Raw genomic sequence first — 21,200 nt, forward strand, 5'->3', positions numbered from 1 at the left:
GGTGAGTAATGTGGCAGTTGAGGGAATAATTGGTGTACTTGGGGTGCTCAGTGTTGTAAATGGAAATGGTGAAGAGCTTGTAGATTTATGTGCTGAACAAGGACTGGTGATTGGGAATACCTGGTTTAAAAAGAGAGATATACATAAGTATATGTATGTAAGCAGGAGAGAGTGTTATTGGATTATGTGTTAATTGATAGGCTCATGAAAGAGAGACTTTTGGATGTTAATGTGCTGAGAGGTGCAACTGGAGGGATGTCTGATCATTATCTTGTGGAGGCAAAGGTGAAGATTTGTGGAGGTTTTCAGAAAAGAAGAGAGAATGTTTGGGTGAAGAGAGTGGTGAGAGTAAGTGAGCTTGAGAAGGAGACTTGTGTCAGGAAGTACCAGGAGAGACTGAGTATAGAATGGAAAAAGGTGAGAACAAAGGACGTAAGGGGAGTTGGGGAGGAATGCGATGTATTTAGGGAAGCAGTGATGGCTTGCACAAAAGATAAAAAGATAATAAAGAGTGTGGTTGAGAGAGCAGAAGATGGTGTTTTGAAATGGTTTGGTCACATGGAGAGAATGAGTGAGGAAAGATTGACAAAGAGGGTTTATGTGTCAAAGGTGGAGGGAACGAGGAGAAGTGCAAGACCAAATTGGAGGTGGAAAGATGGAGTGAAAAAGATTTTGAGTGTTTGGGGCCTGAACATGCAGGAGGGTGAAAGGCATGCAAGGAATAGAGTGAATTGGAACGATGTGGTATACCAGGGTCGACGTGCTGTCAATGGATTGAACTAGGGCATGTGAATCGTCTGGGGTAAACCATGGAAAGTTTTGTGGGGCCTGGATGTGGAAAGGGAGCTGTGGTTTCGGTGCATTATACATGACAGCTAGAGACTGTGTGTGAACGAATGTGGCCTTTGTTGTCTTTTCCTAGTGCTACTTCGCACACATGCAGGGGAAGTGGGTTGTCATTTCATGTGTGGCGGGGTGGCGACGGGAATGAATAAGGGCAGACAGGATGAATTATGTACATGTGTATATATGTATATGTTTGTGTGTGTATATATATGTATACGTTGAGATGTATAGGTATGTATATGTGCGTGTGTGGACGTGTATGTATATACATGTGCATGTGGGTGAGTTGGGCCATTCTTTCGTCTGTTTGCTTATGCTACCTTGCTAATGCAGGAGACAGCGACAAAGTATAATAAAGAAAATTTTTTTTCATTTTATACTTAATTGCTGTTTCCCATGTTAGTGAGGTAGTGCCAGGAAGCAGACAAAGAATGACCCATCCACTCATATACACATATACGTACATATATATATACACATGCACAGACATACATATATACACACATAAATGTTCATACTTGCTTGCCTCCATCTATTGCTGGCACTACCCTGCCCCACAGGAAACAGCATCGCTACCCCCTGCTTCAGTGAGGAAGTACCAGGAAAACAGACTATGAAAGGCCACATTCGTTCACACTCAGTCTCTAGCTGTCTTGTAAAATGCACTGAAACCACAGTTCCTTATCCACACACATCCAGACCTCACAGACTTTTCCATGGTTTACACCTAAAGTTTCACATGCCCTGGTTCAGTCCATTGACAGCACATCAACCCCAATATACCACATCGTTCCAATTCACTCTAGTCTCAACCTCGTATATGTTCAGGTCCCAGTCGCTCAAAATCTTTTTCACTTCATCCTTTCACATCCAATTTGGTCTCCCACTTCTCCTTGTTTCCTCTACCTCTGACACATATATCCTCTTTGTCAACCTCTCTTCACTCACTCTCTCCAAATATCCAAACCATTTCAATACACCCTCTTCTGCTCTCTCGACCATACTCTTTGTATTTCCACATGTCTCTCTCACCCTTTCATTACTTACTTGATCAAACCACTTCACACCACATATTGTCTTCAAACATTTCATTTCCAACACATCTATTCTCCTCCATACAACCCTATTTATGGCCCATGCCTCGCAACCATATAATATTGTTGAAACTGCTATTCCTTCGAAAGTATCCATACATCCAAGTTTCATTCTGACCAAACGGTCATGTCTTGAAATGGACACTAGCCGGCCGTATGTCAGCATGGTATGTAGAATTCGTATACCTTAGGAGCTTTCTTTTATCCTGTTCACTTTCTATCATGATTATCTCATTTTTTATCAACCAGCTTTATTATATAATTCTGTAGTTTCTTCTTACCATACAGTTAAGATTCTTAGTTCTCAGATTTATTCATAAAGTTTTTTGGCAGCTCCTTCATCAGCACTTGCTGCTTCACCTGTGACTCAAACATTGTGCAGTCTATATCTTTTTTTTTAAATCTCTCAAACCAACAATAACTTGCTGTTAAGTTCTCGATGTAATCCTCTCCCGCTTGCTCCTTCAGAGTCTAGAAAAGACTTCTAGCCTTCTCTTGAATTGTTAGTAAGCTTAGTGGTATATATTTTTTAATTTGATCTTCCATCCACAGCATCAACAACTTTTCCATTTCATGGATGGTCCCTTGTCGTTGCTTTGTTATTATTGTAGACTTCATACTCATCATACCTTCCACTGCTTCACATGTTTTCTCGTTGTCCTTCAGAATTTCGGAGGCTGTCAAATGGAACAACTGTAGATCATGTACAATCACATTAACATTTTTTCCTCTTTCATATTGGGTGATTACCTTCATTTTCAATTTCAGATCAAGCATCTTCCTCGGCTTCTTACCAGATCTATCAACATGTGATGGATTTTTCCTTTTGCTCATCATCTTTGGAGTTTAATACAAAAATGGTTTAATCTGGCACGAAGATTCATTAGATTCACTTGAATAACAAGCACATACCGATTGGTAACTGAGAGATGCTGCGATGTACACAATGTCGGCATTGTCTAACATTCCCTATTGTATGCATGCAGCCATTAGCACTGGTGGACATATGACTAAGTGTAATTTATATATTTACATATATTTTTTTAATATGTATTTTTTTCCAGTCCTGTGTACGGTTGGTCAAAGTCACATAGGTTGTATGTCAGGGAGCATCTTATATCTATTTTATTTTATTAACAGTCCTGTGTTAGCGAGGTAGCACAAGGAAACAGACGAGGAATGGCCCAACCCACCCACTTACATGTATATACACAAACGCCTACACGCACATGTACATACTTATACATTTCAACGTATACATACATATACATACACAGACATATCCATACTTGCTGCCTTCTCCCATTCTCATTGCCACCCTGCCACACAGGAAATAGCATACCCCCATTGAGGCAGCACCAGGAACAGACAGAAAGGCCACATTCATTCACTCAGTCTCTAGCTGTCATGTGTAATGCACCGAAACCACAGCTCCCTTTCCACATCCAGACAACACAGACCTTTCCATGGTTTACCCCAGACGCTTCACATGCCCATGTTCAATCCATTGACAGCATTTCGATCCCAGTATACCACATCGTTCCAGTTCACCCTATTCCTTGCACGCCTTTCACCCTCCTGTACGTTCAGGCCTTGGTCACTCAGAATCTTTTTCACTCCATCCTTCCGCCTCCAGTTTGGTCTCCCGCTTCTCCTTGTTCCCTCCACCTCTGACAATATATCCTCTTCATCGATCTTTCCTCACTCATCCTCTCCATTTGACCAAACCATTTCAGTACACCCTCTTCTGCACTCTTAACCACACTCATTTTATCACCACACATCTCTCTTACCCTTTCATTCCTTACTTGATCAAATCACCTCACACCACATATTGTCCTCAAACATTTCATTTCCAACACATCCACTGTCCTCCGCACAACCTTATCTATAGCCCATGCCTCACAACCAAATAACATTGTTGAAACCACTTCCTTGAAGCATTCCCATTTTTGCTCTCCAAGGTAACGTTCTCACTTTCCACACATTCTTCAATGCTCCCAGAACCTTTGCCTCCTCCCCCACCATGTGACTCACTTCTGCTGCCATTGTTCCATCCACTGCTAAATCCACTCCCAGATATCTAAAACACTTCTTCCTCCAGTTTTTCTCCATTCAGACTTACCTCCCAATTAACTTGTCCTTCAACCCTACTGAACCTAATAACCTTGCTCTTATTCACATTTACTCTCAGGTTTCTTCTTTCACACACTTTACCAAACTCAGTCACCAACTTCTGCAATTTCTCACCCGAATCAGCCACTAGCACTGTATCATCAGCAAACAATAACTGACTCACTTCCCAAGCCCTCTCATCCACAACAGACTGCATATTTGCCCCTCTCTCCAAAACTCTTGCACTCACTTCCCTAACAACCCCATCCATAAATAAGTTAAACAACCATGGAGAAATCACACAACCCCACCACAGACCGACATTCACCAGGAACCAATCACTTTCCTCTCTTCCTACTCGTACTCTATATATTTATTTATTTTACTTTGTCGCTGTCTCCCACATTAGCGAGGTAGCGCAAGGAAACAGACGAAAGAATGGCCCAAACCACCCACATACACATGTATATACATACACGCCAACACATGCACATATAGATACCTATACATTTCAATGTATACATACATATACATACACAGACATACATATATACACATGTACATATTCTTACTTGCTGCCTCCATCTATTCCCATTGCCACCGTGCCACACATGAAATGGCACCCCCGTCCCCCCACGCGCGAGGTATATGTATTCATACATATTGTCCATCTCCCATGTCAGCAAGGTAGCGTTAAGAACGGAAGACTGAGCCTAAGAGGGAATATCCTCACTTGGCTCCCTTTCTGTTCCCTTTTTTTTTTTGAAAATTAAAAAAGAAAAAAAAAACAAGGGGAGAATTTCAAGTCCCCCACTCCCTCCCCTTTTAGTCGCCAGCTTCTGCCATTTCTCACAGGAATTACCTACCAGTGCTGTATCATTGGCAAAGAACAAGTGACTCACTTCCCATTTCCTCTCACCCCCAACAGAATGCATTCTTACCCCTCCCTCTAAAACTCTTGCTTTTACCTCCCTAACTATCCCATCCATAAACAAATTAAACTCCCATGGTGACATCACACACCCTTGATAAAAATTCTTCACTGCTCCATGCAGCTTACCATCCACATCATACATTCTTAATACCTTCCACAAAGTATCTCTATCACCTTATCATATGCCCTCTTCAGATCCATAGATGCTACCTACAAATCTATCTGTTTTCTAAGTATTTCTCACACACATTCTTTGAAGCAAAAACACTTGATCCACACCCCCTCTACCACTTCTGAAACCGCACTGCTCCTCCCCAATCTGAATCTCTGTACATGCCTTCACCCTCTCAATCAGTACCCTCCCATACAGTTTTCCAGTTATACTCAGCAAACTTAGGCCTCTGTAGTTTAAGCACTCACCTTTATCCCCTTTATGTTTGTACATTGGCACTATACATGCAGTCCAAAAATCCTCAGGCACTTCATCATGTTTCACACATACCTTACCAATCAGTCGACAACCCAGTCACCCCCTTTCTTAATAAATTCAAAGGCAGTACCACCTACTACCTCAGCCTTGCCGGATTTCCTCTTCTGCAAGACTTCCACCTTCTCTTCTCTCCCCACCAAGCCACTCTCTGCCGCTTTCTCTTATACATCCAGTCATTTGCACTCCTTCCTTGTAAGTACCATCCAAATCTCTCTCTCTCTCTCTCTCTCTCTCTCTCTCTCTCTCTCTCTCTCTCTCTCTCTCTCTCTCTCTCTCTCTCTCTCTCTCTCTCTCTCTCTCATTAGAGGCTCTAGTCATGAACAAATGTCCACATCGAGGCAGGGTCTTAATTGAAATATAAAAAGGTTAATGAAAAAGAGAAAAAGAAGACTAAGAAAAATATTTCTGAATTTTTGAAAAAGGGAAAAACCTGTGATCTAAAATGTGCTTGGTTGTAGCTATTGGGAAAGATTTGCGAGAATAGAGAGTTGCGAAGCTTTGAGGTGTAGGGAAAGAAACATTTATCAAAATGGCCCATCCTTGAGTTGCCAACGGCAACAGCAATCATGGATGCAGCAGATTGCCGACTATTGTGTGGTCTATGCAGCCAGTTTTTGGGAGCAAAAAGCATAGTAATACCTATAGAAGAGGATGAACCAACAATGCCGTACACAGCACTTGAGGCAACCTTTGAAGTTAGCGTGGGAGAATTGATGTCAGGCTGCTTTCAACTCAACTTTGTTAAGTAAGGATGCAGAGGTAGAACCACCTCAGATGTTAGAACAGTACTCCATACAAGGCCAAAGCACTCCTGAAGCAGGGGGAAGCAATGCTGTTTCCTGTGGGGCTGGGTAGTGACAGGAGTGGATGAACACAAGCAAGTATGAATATGTACATGCATATTTATGTATATGTCTACTTATGTGTGTGATTATGTTTTTACATGTTGATATGTTTATGTGCATTTGTGGGCATTTATGTATACATACATTTGTGAGTGGATGGGCCATTCTTCATCTGTTTCCTGGCATTATCTTGCTGATGCGGGAATCAGTGATTATGTATAATATAAAGTAAAGGAAGTGGAGGAAGAATGGGATGTATTTAGGGAAGCAGCGATGTCTTGCACAAAAGATGCATGTGGCATGAGAAAGGTGGGAGGTGGACAGATTGAAAAGGGTAGTGAATGGTGGGATGAAGAAGTAAGGTTTTTAGTGAAAGAGAAGGGAGAAGAGTTTGGAAGATTCTTGCATGGAAATAATGCAAATGGCTGGGATATATATAAGAGTGGCAGGAGGTCAAGAGAAAGGTGCAGGAGATGAAAGAGAGGGCATATGAGAGTTGGGGTGAGATTATCATTAAATTTCAGGGAGAATGAAGAGATGTTTTGAAAGGAGGTAAATAACGTGCGTAAGACGAGAACAGATGGGAACATCGGTGAAGGGGGCAAATGGGGAGGTAACAACAAGTAGTGATGAAGTGAAGGGGAGATGGAATGAGTATTTTGAAGGTTTGTTGAATGTGTTTGATAATAGAGTGGCAGATATATGGTGTTTTGGTCGGGGTGGTGCGCGAAGTGAGAGGGTCAGGGAGAATGGATTGGTAAACAGAGAAGAGGTAGTGAAAGCTTTGAGGAAAATAAAAGCCGGCAAGGCAGTGGGTTTGGATGGTACTGCAGTGCAATTTATTAGAAAAGGGGGTGACTTCTTGTTGATTGGTTAGTAAGGATATTCGGTGTATGTATGGATCATGGTGAAGTGCCTGAGGAATGGTGGAATGCATGCATAATTCATTTGTACAAAGGCAAAGGGGATAAAGGTTAGTGTTCAAATTACAGAGGCATAAGTTTGTTGAGTATTCCTGTTAGATTATATGGGAGGGTATTGATTGAGAAGGTAAAGGCACGTACAGAGCATCAGATTGGGGAAGAGCAGTGTGGTTACATAAGTGCTTGAGGATGTGTGGATCACATGTTTGCTTTGAAAAATGTATGTGAGAAATACTTGTAAAAACAGATGTATTTGTATCTAGCATTTATGGACCTGGAAAAGACATATGATAGGGTTGATAGAGATGCTTTGTGGAAGGTTTTAAGAGTATATGGTGTGGGGGTAAATTGCTAGAAGCATTGAAAAGTTTTTACCAAGGATGTATGGCATGTGTACCAGTAGGAAGAGAGGAGAGTGATTAGTTCCCAGTGAATGTCGGTCGTCCACTTCTCCTTGTTCCCTCCACCTCTGACACACGTATCCTCTTTGTCAACGTTTCCTCATTCTCTCCATATGTCCAAACCATTTCAACACACCCTCCTCTGCTCTCTCAACCACACTCTCTTTATTCCCACACATCTCTATTACCCATTCATTACTTAATCATACCACCTTGCACCACATATTGTCCTCACACATTTCATTGCCCTCATATCCACCCTCCTCCATACAACCATGTGTAGAGCCCATGGCTCACAACCATATAATATCATTAGAACTGCTGTTCCTTCAAATATGCCAATTTTTGCTCTCAGAGATGATGTTCTCTCCTTCTGCACATTCTTCATCGCTCCCAAACTCTTAGCTCCCTCCCCACCCTGTGACTCACTTCCGCTTCCATGGTTTCATTTGCAGCTAAGTCCACTCCAGATATCTAAAACACTCCACTTCCTCCAATTCTTCTCCATTCAAACTCAGATCCCAATTAACATGTCCCTTCACCCTACTGAGCCTAACAACTTTGCTCTTATTCACATTTACTCTCAACGTTCTCCTTTCACACCTCCTAAATCAGTCGCCAACGTCTGCAGGGTCTCACTCAAATCAGCCGCCAGAGCTTTTTCATTGGCCAACAACAACTGACTCACTTCCCAGGCCTTCTCATCTCCAACAGATTGCATACTTGCCCCTTTCTCCAAAACTGTTGCATTTACCTCCCTAACCACCCCATCCATAAACAAATTAAACAACCATGGGGACATCACACACCCCTACCGCAGACCGACATTCACTGTGAACCAATCACTCTCCTCTTCCTATTCGTACACATACCTTACATCCTTGGTAAAAATTTTCACTGCTTCTAGCAACTTACCTCCCATACCATATACTCTTAAGACCTTCCACAAAGCATCTCTATCAACCCTATCATATGCCTTCTCCAGGTCCATAAATGCTACACACAGATACATCTTTTTTTCTAAGTATTTCTTTCATACATTTTTCAAAGCAAACACTTGATCCACACATCCTCTACCACTTATGAAACCACACTGCTCTTCCCCAATGTGATGCTCTGTACATGCCTTTACCTTCTCAATCAAAACCCTCCCGTATAATTTAACAGGAATACTCAACAAACTTATGCCTCTGTAATTTGAACACTGGCCTTTATCCCCTTCGCCTTTGTACAAATGCACTATGCATGCACTCCACCAATACTTGGGCACTTCACCATGATCCATACATACACATATTGAATATCCTTACCAACCAATCAACAGCACAGTCACCCCCTTCCTTAATGAATTCCACTGCAATACCATCCAAACCCGTCACCTTACTGGATTTCATCTTCCGCAAAGCTTTCACTACCTCTTGTCTCTTAACCAAACCATTCTCCTTGACCTATCTCACTTCGCACACTACCCCAACCTAAGCACCCTATATTTCCTACTCTTTTAAGAAACCTTCAAAATATTCTCTCCATCTTCTCACTTCATCACTACCTGTTATTACTTCCCCTATCCCCCTTTAATGATGTTCCCATTTGTTCTCATCTTACACATATTATTTACCTCACTCCACAGCATCTTTTTATTTTCCCTAAAGTTTAATGATACTCTCTCACCCCAACTCTCATTTACCCTCATTGACCCTTTAAAGCTCTTGACCTCTTGATTTCTTTTATACATCTCCCAGTCATTTGCACTCCTTCCTTGCAAATATTGCCCAAATGCTTCTCTTTTTTCATTCACTGACAACTTTACTTACATATCCCACCACTCACTACCCTTTCTAATCTGCCCATCTCCCACCTTTTTCATGCCACATGCATATTTTGCACAAGCCATCACTGCTTCCCTAAATACATTCCATTCCTCACCTACTCCCCTCACATAATTTGCTCTCATCTTTTACCATTCTACACTTTCTCCTGGTACTTCCTCACACATGTCTCCTTTCCAAGCTCACTTACTCTCACCACTCTCTTCTCCCCAACATTCTCTCTTCTTTTTGAAAATCTCTACAAATCTTCATCTTCACCTCCACAAGATAGTGATCAGACATCCCTCCAGCTGCCCTTCTCAGCACATTAACATCCAAGAGTCTCTCATTTACTCGCCTATCAGTTAACACATAATCCAATAATGCCCTTTGACCATCTCTCCTACTCATATATGTATACTTATGTATATCTCTCTTTTTAAACCAGGTATTCCCTATCACCATTCTTTTTTCAGTGCACAAATCCACAAGCTCTTCACCATTTCCATTTACAACACTGAACACCCCATGTATACCAATTATACCCTCAACTGCCACATTACTCTCCTTCACATTCAAATCACCCATCTCCATAACCCAGTCTCATATATGAAAGCTGCCAATGCATTCACTCATTTGCTCCCAAAATACTTGCCTCTCATGGTCTTTCTTCTCATGACCAGGTGCATAAACACCAACAGTCACCCATCTCTCTCCATCACCCATCTCTCTCCATCCACTTTCAGTTTTGCCCATCAATCTAGAATTTACTGTCTTACACTCAGTCACATACTCCCATTACTCCTGCTTCAGGGGTAGTGCTACTCCTTCCTTATCTCTCGTCTTCTTGCCAACCCGACTTTACTCCTAAGGCTTTCCCCACGCTACTCTTCCTTTCTACCCATGAGCTTTGTTTCACTCAGAGCCAGAACATCCAGGTTTCTTTCCTCAAACATACTACTTGTCTCTCCTTTCTTCTCATCTTGGTTAAATCTTTACACATTCAAAGACCCAAATCTGAGCCTTTGAGGAGGTTGAGCACTTTCTGCTTGACTCTTTCTTCTGTTTCTCCTTTTAGAAATTTGAAGTACGAGGGGAGGGTTTCCAGCCCCCTCTTCCACTCCCCTTAGTCGCCTTCTATGACACATTGATATGACTTACGATGATTTGAATTATGGTTTCTCGACTTCACGATTGATGACCCCGACTTACAATGAGTCGTTACAATTTTTAACTTTATGACTTTATTATAGAATAGGCTTTGTGTTAGATGATTTTGTCTTGTCCAACTGTAGGCTAATGTAAATGTTCTGAGAATGTTTAAGGTAGGCTAGGCTAATCTATGATGTTCAGTAGGTTAGATGTACAACATTAAATGTATTGAGTATATTTTTGAATTATGATATTTTCAACTTATGATGGGTTTCTTGGAACATAAACCCATCATGAGGTGCATGTGTGTGTGTGTGTGTGTGTAAGGGGGGAGGGGGGGGAGCACAGCAGAACATTCAAGTCTCATACATGGGGACTGAACATATAGCACTGAACATTTGTAATTCATCCACCATTGCCTCCGGTGGAATACCGATTGCTCTAGGGTGAAATATGTGTGGGTATTAAAAAAAGTTGACATATGGTACCAAGTGAGAAATGTAGTCAAATGTTCTTGACATGATTCATATTTTCCCAGGAGTCAACTGACATAGCTTTCAGTTCCTACATTATATGCTGTGACATAAACTGCAGTTTAAGGTTAAAGAAAGTAATGAACAGCTGGGTTGGCTGTGAACCAGCTTTCATTTCCAGGACTTGAATATGGGCCAGCATGATTTATAGATTTTAACTCCAACCATTATACTATGGAGGTGTGTGTTTATGTTAGTGTTTATTATTTTCCTCTCCTCTGGTTTCTTTACTTTTCCTGAAGAATAGCATATGGGTTACAAGTTCATTTTGGTCAGACTCATTTTCACCTCTGACTTCTGGTTGGCAAGAAGTTATGTCCAATTTTTCACTAATATTATGATTAGTATTTTACCGGTGTGGTGTTACATAAATGTCATATTTATCTATGATTATTGGTAGGTAGTATAGTTTCTAATAAACAGTTGTGTGCAACTTCATGATTATTTCACATTATCGTTGATTGTCTTTTTGAGATATCCTAAGAAAATTGCTGCTCATTGCATTCATTACATCTTCCAGCAGATTACCCTTTCAGGAACATCATGAATGTTATTAAAGATTTTTCATTCTTTTTCTTCTATATAAGGAACATGAGCATCAGAGAGGGTAAAGCTGGCAGGCGGAGTGATTCCGTGTGGTCCCACTTTAGCAAAAGATGGACTGATGAAAAACATTACGTTGTGATTTGTGTTCACTGTAAGCAAAGAGTTAGTGCAAAAGTTGACCGGCTGAGGAGACACTTGAGGAAGTGTGTTCCTTGTTACCATATCACAAAACCTGATATAGAGGGGATGGAGGACTCCCCATTGGCCAGTACAAGCAGTAGCAATCCTCAGCCAATAGCCTCTGAGTGTCCCTCGCATCTACCCAATGTAGACGCTTCATCCTCTCAGCTTTCTCCGTCATGGAAACTGGAGAATATTCTTGTTGATAGTAAGGTTAGTGAGTGTCACACATCCAAATCACTTGTGGGGATGAGCAAGTTGCTAAACCAGCTTCCTGAGACACATTACCGCCACTTTATTGCTTGGAACACCCTTCCTTGCTTCCTTGATCACCGAGCACTAGGCTGAGTCGTGCAAGTGCAGTTGTTACAGCTTTTGCTTCTGTGAGGGTTATAGGAATGCACTGTTAGATGCATCCTTGTGTGTTGTTTCTGGATTAAGAGATGACTTTCGCTTTATTTAATGATATATGTGAATAAATTTAAGAACATCACTTATCATTTGAATGCAGACATCTTAGTGGAGACCCTGCAAGTAGTAATGGTGTAGAAATTGAAATTGGCAGTTGAATATTGTAAGATAATTCTGTTACCATCAAGATTCCCTGTGAAGTTGGAAGAAAAGTGCAATGATTTTTTTTTTTCTTTTAAGAGATTTTTTTTTATAGATAAAACTGAAGAGGACCAACAGTGCTAGTTTATAAGCTTTGAATTCCAATATGCCATTTTTGTAAGTGATTTTGTATTTAAATGTAATTAGATGGTTATATAGTAGTTTCTGTGATTGTATTGTTACATGCACTAAATAGCATTATTGTCTCATTTTTATTGTATTTTGCATGCTGTTATTATTTAGTGTATGAATGGATAGAAATTTGTACACTATGCTTATATTCATTCCTGCTACTTTAAGTGTTATCCAGACATTGGATAGGTGGATGAGTATGTGGTGGTAAAAATGGTAAGGCTTATTGTGCAGCACAATCTTTCATTTACACAAGAAATGTTTTGCCATCACTGCTTATTTGCTGCTGTATGCTGTCGGGATCCTCATTTGTTTTTCAACTTCATACGGTGTGATATGTCATATTTATAAATGTGTTGATATCTCTTGAAGATTATACTCAAAAGTGCACTTTATATCCACAGGATTCTCCACACTCCCCGTCCGCAATGGCGAACCAACAGTACTGCCTCAAGTGGAACAACCATCAGTCGAACCTTCTGCGAGCCTTTGACCGCCTACTGCAGTCAGAGTCCTTCACAGATGTTACCCTAGCCTGTGAAGGCAAATCTCTTAGGGCACACAAGGTTAGTAAATTATTATTTTCCCTTTGTTAGACTTAGGCAGAACTGTGCCCCACCTCATCAGAACATTCATTGACTGCTACTGCCTCACCGTTTATCCATAAAGTTACTTATCCATAGTGTTCCTAAAGAAAAAGCAGTCATGGAGCTTTTTTGTGTCACTAACATTCCCAGTGACTTTCATTATCATACAGATGCTGTGATATTTTTTCTGTAAAATCTGGTATAAAAAAAAACTCCTCATTATGCCATAGTTATTGGAGATCCTGCAGAACAATGATTCATATAGCAACATTCCACAATTGTGACTTTTCAGAATATGGGTACAGATTCTTAGAGTGAAAATAAGGCCTTGCAATAGCTACAGATTTTAAGAAATTCATGTTTTATTTTCTTCTATTCTTCTCAATTGATATTGAAATATTTATAGTTATTGTAAGGTTTTTTGGTGATAATTCCATTTATGATATCAGAGTAAAATAGTATTAGATTCTCTTCATATTCCAGTTACTGATTGTCATTTTCTTGCTTTCATACTATTCGCCATTTCCTGCGGTAGCGAGGTAGCGTTAAGAACAGAGGACTGGGCCTTTGAGGGAATATCTTCACCTGGCCCCCTTCTCTGTTCCTTCTTTTGGAAAATTAAAAAGATTGAGAGGGGAGGATTTCCAGCTACCCGCTCCTGATTGTCATATTGTGCCCAAATATATCAACAAACATAAATATTGCATACAAAAATGGATAAAATTAGTTTGGAAGGCTTAGCAAACCATTCACTTCACCCCCATCCCACTCTGCCACCTCTTAACTACAGCTCTCACCATCAGCATCTTTACTAAATATCATTCGATTTATCAGTGAAGTGATAACAGTTTTTGAATCAGACTGACTCCAAGTTTTGTTGTGATAGAGTGTGATATGCTTATAGCGAGCTGTTTCAGGTATAATTCATGCATGAGAATTAGATTGGTAAAATTTTTGGTTAGGAGCATAACTTTGCTTAACATAGGTTTCAGTTACTCATACAATGATGTTCTGCTAGAATGACAGGTCTTCATGAATGTAACCCCATTATTCTGCAAGGACAATCAGCTGATTCAAACTCAAGCCTTATACCTGTCATTGATATAAAGAAAAAAGAAACAAGTCTTGGCTAGTAGTTATTTACATTTTCTTTTGGGGTGAATTTCTGTAACGTAGATATCTGCAATATGGGAACCTTATGTTAAAAGAAAATACGGGTACCACCAGAAAGGAATCCTGGTGCCTCAATTCCCCACATAGCATGATGGTAGAAAATTAAAGATAACCTTTTGGGCTTTGATTATGGTGATATTGGTTTGATAGATGTTGAACCATCAGCGCAGAGAAAAGTTTATGTGTATCAGTTATCCATTAGTGATGGCAGGGAATAGATGAAGGTGTGTGAGTCAGCAGACACTTGATGAGCTGAGCTTATGCAATGTGCCAGATTTGTATGCATGGAGAGCAAAAATGGGTATGTTTTTAGGAATAGTGATTCCAACGATGTTATGTGGTTGCAAGGCATAGGCTATAGATAGGGTTTTGCGGAGGAGGATGGATGTGTTGGAAATGAAATGTTTGAGGGCAATATGTGGTGTGAGGTGGTTTGATTGAATAAGTAATGAAAGGGTAAGAGAGATGTGGAGTAATAAAGAGTGTGGTTGAGAGAGTCGGAGAGGGTGTGTTGAAACTTACCTCCCAGTTAACTTGTCCCTCAACCCTACTGTACCTAATAACCTTGCTCTTATTCACATTTACTCTCAACTTTCTTCTTTCAGACACTTGACCAAACTCAGCCACCAACTTTGCAGTTTCTCACCCGAATCAGCCACCAGTGCTGTATCATCAGCGAACAACAACTGACTCACTTCCCAAGCCCTCTCATCCAGAATAGACTGCATACTTGCCCCTCCCTCCAAAACTCTTGCATTCACCTCCCTAACCACCCCATCCATTAACAAATTTAACAACCATGGAGACATCATGCACCCCTGCCGCAAACTGACATTCACTGAGAACCAATCACTTTCCTCTCTTCCTACTCGAACACATGCCTTACATCCTTGGTAAAAACTTTTCACTGCTTCTAGCAACTTGCCTCTCACACCATATACTTAAAACCTTCCACAAAGCATCTCTATCCACCCTATCATATGCCTTCTCCAGATCCATAAATGCTACTTACAAATCCATCGGTTTTTCTAAGTATTTCCCACATACACTCTTCAAAGCAAACACCTGATCCACACATCCTCTACCACTTCTGAACCACACTGCTCTTCCCCAATCTGATGCTCGGTACATGCCTTTACCTTCTCAATCGATACCCTTCCATATAATTTCCCAGGAATTCTCAACAAACGTATGCCTCTGTAATTGGAACACTCATCTTTATCCCCTTTGCCATTGTACAGTGGCACTATGCATGTATTCTGCCAGTCCTCAAGCACTTCACCATGATCCATACATATATTGAATATCTTTACCAACCAATCAACAACACAGTCACCCTCTTTTTTGATAAATTCCACTGCAATACCATCCAAACCTGCTGCCTTGCCAGCTTTCATCTTCTGCAAAGCTTTCACTACCTCTTGTCTGTTTACCAAACCATTCTCTCTCACCCTCTCACTTCACACACCACCCCGACCAAAATACCTTATATCTGCCACTCTTATCATCAAACACATTTAACAAACCTTCAAAATACTCACTCCATCTTCTCACTTCATCACTACTTGTTATTACCTCCCCATTTGCCCCCTTCACCGATGTTCCCATTTGTTCTCTTGTTTTACTTTATATACCTCCTTCGAAAACATCTTTTTATTCTCCCTAGAATGTAATGATAATTTCTTACCCCAACTCTCATTTGCCCTCTTTTTCACTTCTTGCACCTTTCTCTTAATCTCTTGCTGCTTTCTTTTTTACATCTCCCAGTCATTTGCACTATTTCTCTTTCACTAACAATTTTACTTCATCAACTTACCATTCACTACCATTTCTAATCTCCCCACCTCCCACCTTTCTCATGCCACATGCATCTTTTGCGCAAGCCATCAATGCTTCCTTAAATACATCCCATTCCTCCCCGACTCCCCTTTTGTCATTTGCTCTCACCTTTTGCCATTCTGCACTCAATCTCTCCTGGTACTTCCTCACACAAGTCTCCTTTCCAAGCTCACTTACTCTCACCACTCTCTTCACCCCAATCTCTCTTCTTTTCTGAAAACCTCTACAAATCTTCACCTTTGCCTCCACAAGATAGTGATTAGACATCCTTTCAGCTGCCCTTCTCAGCACATTAACATCCAAAAGTCTCTCTTTTACTTACCTATCAATCAACACATAATCCAATAAATCCTTCTGGCCATCTCACCCACTCACATACATATACTTATGCATGTCTCTTTTTAAGCCATGTATTCCCAATCACCAGTCCTTTTTCAGCACACAAATCCACACAAGCTCTTCACCATTTCCATTTACAACACTGAACACCCCATGTACACCAATTGTACCCTCAATTGCTACATTACTTACCTTTGCATTCAAATCACCTTTCTATAACCCAGTCTTGTGCATCACTCAGCTGTTCCCAAAACACTTGCCTCTCATGATCATTCTTCTCATGACCAGGTGCATAGGCACCAGTAATCACCCATCTTTCTCCATCCACTTTCAGTTTTACTCAGATCAATTTAGAGTTAACTTTCTTACACTTAATCACATATTCCCACAACTGCTTCAGGAGGAGTGCTACTCCTTCCTTTGCTCGTGTCCTCTCACTAACCCCTGAATTTTCTCCTAAGACATTCCAGAACCATTCTGCCCCTCTACCCTTGGGCTATGTTTCACTCAGAGCCGAAACATCCAGGTTTCTTTCCTCAAACATACTACCTATCTCTCCTTTTTTCTCATCTTGGTTACATCCACACACATTTAAGACACCCCAAAGCAGAGCCTTCGAGGAGGATGAGCACTCCCCGTATGACTCCTGTTTCCCCTTTTAAAAAATACATACAAGGAGAGGGAGTGTCCAGGCTCCCACCCCCACTCTCTTTTCTTGCCTTCTATGACATGAAGGGACTCTGTGGGAAGTATTCTTTCTTCCCTATCCCCAGGGATATATATTATTATACTTTGTCGCTGTCTCATGTGTTAGCATGGTAGCGCAAGGAAACAGACGAAAGAATGTCCCAACCCACCCACATACACATGTATATGCATAAACACCCACACATGAACATATACATACCTATACATTTCAACATATTCATACATACACAGACATATACATATATACACATTTACATATTCATACTTGCTGCCTTCATCCATTCCCCCCGCCACCCACCCACACATGAAATGGTTCCCCTGTGTGTGCGCGAGGTAGCGCTAGGAAAAGACAACAAAGGCCACATTCATTCACATTCAGTTTCTAGCTGTCATGTGTAATGCACTGAAACCACAGCTCCCTTTCCACATCCAGGCCCCACAGAACTTTCCATGCCCTGGTTCAATCCATTGACAGCATGTCGACCCTGGTGTACCACATCATTCCAATTCACTTTATTCCTTGCATGACTTTCACCCTCCTGTATGTTCAGGCCCCGATCTCTAAAAATCTTTTTCACTCCATCCTTCCACCTCCAATTTAGTCTCCCACTACTCGTTCCCTCCACCTCTGACACATATATCCTCTTGGTCAATCTTTCCTCACTCATTCTCTCCATGTGACCAAACCATTTCAATACACCCTCTTCTGCTCTCTCAACCACAAACTTTTTATTACCACACCTCTCTCTTACCCTTTCATTACCTACTCGATCAAACCACATCACATCACATATTGTCCTCAAACATCTCATCTCCAACACATCCACCCTCCTCTGCACAACCCAATCTATAGCCCATGACTCAGAACCATATGACATTGTTGGAACCACTATTCCTTCAATCATACCCTTCTTGCTTTCTGAGGTAATGTTCTCGCCTTCCACAAATTTTTCAACGCTCCCAGAACTTTTGCCCCCTCCCCCACCCTGTGACTCACTTCCGCTTCCATGGTTCCATCCGCTGTTAAATCCACTCCCAGATATCTAAAACACTTCACTTCCCCCAGTTTTTCTCTATTCAACCTTACCTCCCAATTGACTTGTCCCTCAACCCTACTGTACCTAATAACCTTGCTCTTATTCACATTTGCTCTCAGGTTTCTTCTTTCACACACTTTACCAAACTCAGTCACCAACTTCTGCAGTTTCTCACCCGAATCAGCCACCAGCGCTGTATCATTGGCAAACAACAACTGACTCACTTCCTACACCCTCTCATCCATAACAGACTGCATACTTGCCCCTCTCTCCAAAAACTCTTGCATTCACCTCCCTAACAACCCCATCCATAAACAAATTAAAGAACCATGGAGACATCACGCACCCCTGCTGCAAACCTACATTCACTGAGAACCAATCACTTTCCTCTCTTCCTACTCAAACACTTGCCTTACATCCTCAATAAAGACTTTTCACTGCTTCCAGCAACTTGCCTCCCACACCATATACTCTTAATACCTTCTCCAGATCCATATATGCTATATACAAATCCATTTGTTTTTCTAAGTATTTCTCACATACATTCTCCAAAACAAACACCTGGGGATAGGGGAGAAAGAATACTTCCCATGCATTCCCCGCAAGTTGTAGAAGCCAACTAAGGGGATGGGACGGGGGGCTAGAAACCCTCCCTTCCTTGTATTTTAACTTTCTGAAAGGGGAAACAGAAGAAGGAATCATGCAAGGAGTGCTCACCCTCCTTGAAGGCTCAGATTGGGGTGTCTAAATATGTGTGGATGTAACCAAGATGAGAAACTGGGAGAGATAGGTAATATGCTTGAGGAAAGGAACGTTGATGTTTTGGGTCTGAGTGAAATTAAGCTCATGGGTTAAGGGGAAAAGTGCTCTGGGAATGTTTTGGGAGTAAAGTCAGAGGTTGGTGAGAGCAAAGGAATGAGTAGGACTACTCCTGAAAGAGTAGTTGTGGGAGTAATAGATTGTAGGAAAGTAAACTCTAGATTGATATGGGTAAAACTGAAAGTGGGCACCTGGTCATAAGAAAGATCATGAGAGGCAAGTGTTTTGGTAGTAGCTGAGTGAGTGTGCTATCTGTTTTGATGCATGAGACCGGGTTATAGTGATGGGTGATTTGAATGCAAAGGTAAGTAATGTGGCAGTTAAGGGAATAATTGGTGTACATGGGGTGTTCAGTGTTGTAAATGGAAATGGTGAATAGCTTCTAGATTTGTGTGCAGAAAAAGGACTGATGATTGGGAATACCTGGTTTAAAAAGAGAGATATACATAAGTATACGTATGTAAGTAGGAGATATGGCCAGAGAGCATTATTGAATTACATGTTAATTGATAGGCATATTAAAGAGAGAGTTTTGGATGTTAATGTGCTGAGAGGTGTAATTGGAGGGATGTCTGATCATTATCTTTTGGAGGCGAAGGTGAAGATTTGTAGAGGTTTTCAGAAAAGAAGAGAGAATGTTGGGGTGAAGAGAGTAATGAGAGTAAGTGAGCTTGGGAAGGAGACTTGTGTGAGGAAGTACCAGGAGAGACTGAGTGCAGAATGGAAAAAGGTGGGAGTTGAGGAGGAATGGGATGTATTTAAGGAAGCAGTGATGGCGTACGCAAAAGATGCTTGTGGCATGAGAAGCATGGGAGGTGGGTTGATTAGAAATGGTAGTGAGTGGTGGGATGAAGTAAGATTATTAGTGAAAGAGAAGAGAGTGGCATTTGGACAATTTTTGTAGGGAAGTAGTGCAAATGATTGGGAGATATATAAATGAATGAGGCAGGAGGTCAAGAAAAGGCACAAGAGGTGAAAAAGAGGGCAAATGAGAGTTGGGTTGAGAGAGTATCATTAAATTTTAGGGGGAATGAAAAGATGTTTTGGAAGGAGGTGAATAAAGTGCGTAAGACAAGAGAACAAATGGGAACATCGGTGAAGGGGGGCAAATGGGGAGGTAATAACAAGTAGGGGTGATGTGAGGAGATGAAGTGAGTATTTTGAAGGTTTGTTGAATGTGTTAGATGATAGAGAGGTAGATATAGAGTGTTTTGGTCGAGGTGGTGTGCAAAGTGAGAGGGTCAGGGAGAATGATTTGATAAACAGAGACGGCAAGGCAGCAGGTTTGGATAGTATTGCAGTGGAATTTATTTAAAAAGGGGATGACTGTGTTGGTGACTGGTTGGTGTGGATATTCATTGTATGTAAGGCTCATGGTGAAGTGCCTGAGGATTGACGGAATACATGCATAGTGCCATTGTACAAAGGCAAAGGGCATAAAGGTGACTGTTCAGATTACAGAGGTAAAAGTTTGTTGAGTATTCTTGGGAAATTATATGGGAGGGTATTGATTGAGAGGATGAAGGCATGTACTGAACATCAGATTAGGGAAGAGCAGTGTGGTTTCAGAAGTGGTAGAGGATGTGTGCATATATTATTATTATTATTATTATAATTTTTTTTTATTTATTTTGACTTGTCAGTGTAGCGAGGTAGCGCAAGGAAACAGACGAAAGAATGGCCCAACCCACCCACATACACATTTATATACATACACGTCCACAAACACAAATATACATACCTATACATCTGAACATATACGTATATATACACACACAGACATATACATATATACACATGTACATGATTCATACTGTCTGCCTTTATTCATTCCCATCGCTACCCCACCACACATGAAAAAACAACCCCCTCCCCCCTCATGTGCATGAGGTAGCGCTAGGAAAAGACAACAAAGGCCCCATTCGTTCACACTCAGTCTCTACCTGTCATGTAATAATGCACCGAAAACCACAGCTCCCTTTCCACATCCAGGCCCCACAGAACTTTCAATGGTTTACCCCAGATGTTTCAAATGCCCTGGTTCAATCCATTGACAGCACGTTGACCCCGGTATAACACATCATTCC

General features: G+C 41.2%; 1 protein-coding gene across 7 annotated transcripts in view; it reads left to right on the forward strand.

Moving 5' to 3' along the window:
- The window catches only part of LOC139766013 (uncharacterized), a 342,092-nt gene that overhangs the window by 112,146 nt on the left and 208,746 nt on the right, over positions 1 to 21,200 (forward strand). For 4 of the 7 annotated variants that reach the window (XM_071694147.1, XM_071694130.1, XM_071694140.1 and 1 more), the window contains one exon: positions 13,016 to 13,177. In XM_071694147.1, the coding sequence (XP_071550248.1) occupies positions 13,016 to 13,177 (162 nt within the window). Of the gene's footprint in view, positions 1 to 11,728; positions 12,081 to 13,015; positions 13,178 to 21,200 lie in introns of all 7 variants that reach the window. The other 3 variants (XM_071694102.1, XM_071694122.1, XM_071694112.1) reach the window with 1 other exon arrangement.

Source organism: Panulirus ornatus, chromosome 4 (assembly GCF_036320965.1).
Source record: "Panulirus ornatus isolate Po-2019 chromosome 4, ASM3632096v1, whole genome shotgun sequence".
NCBI lineage: Eukaryota > Metazoa > Arthropoda > Malacostraca > Decapoda > Palinuridae > Panulirus > Panulirus ornatus.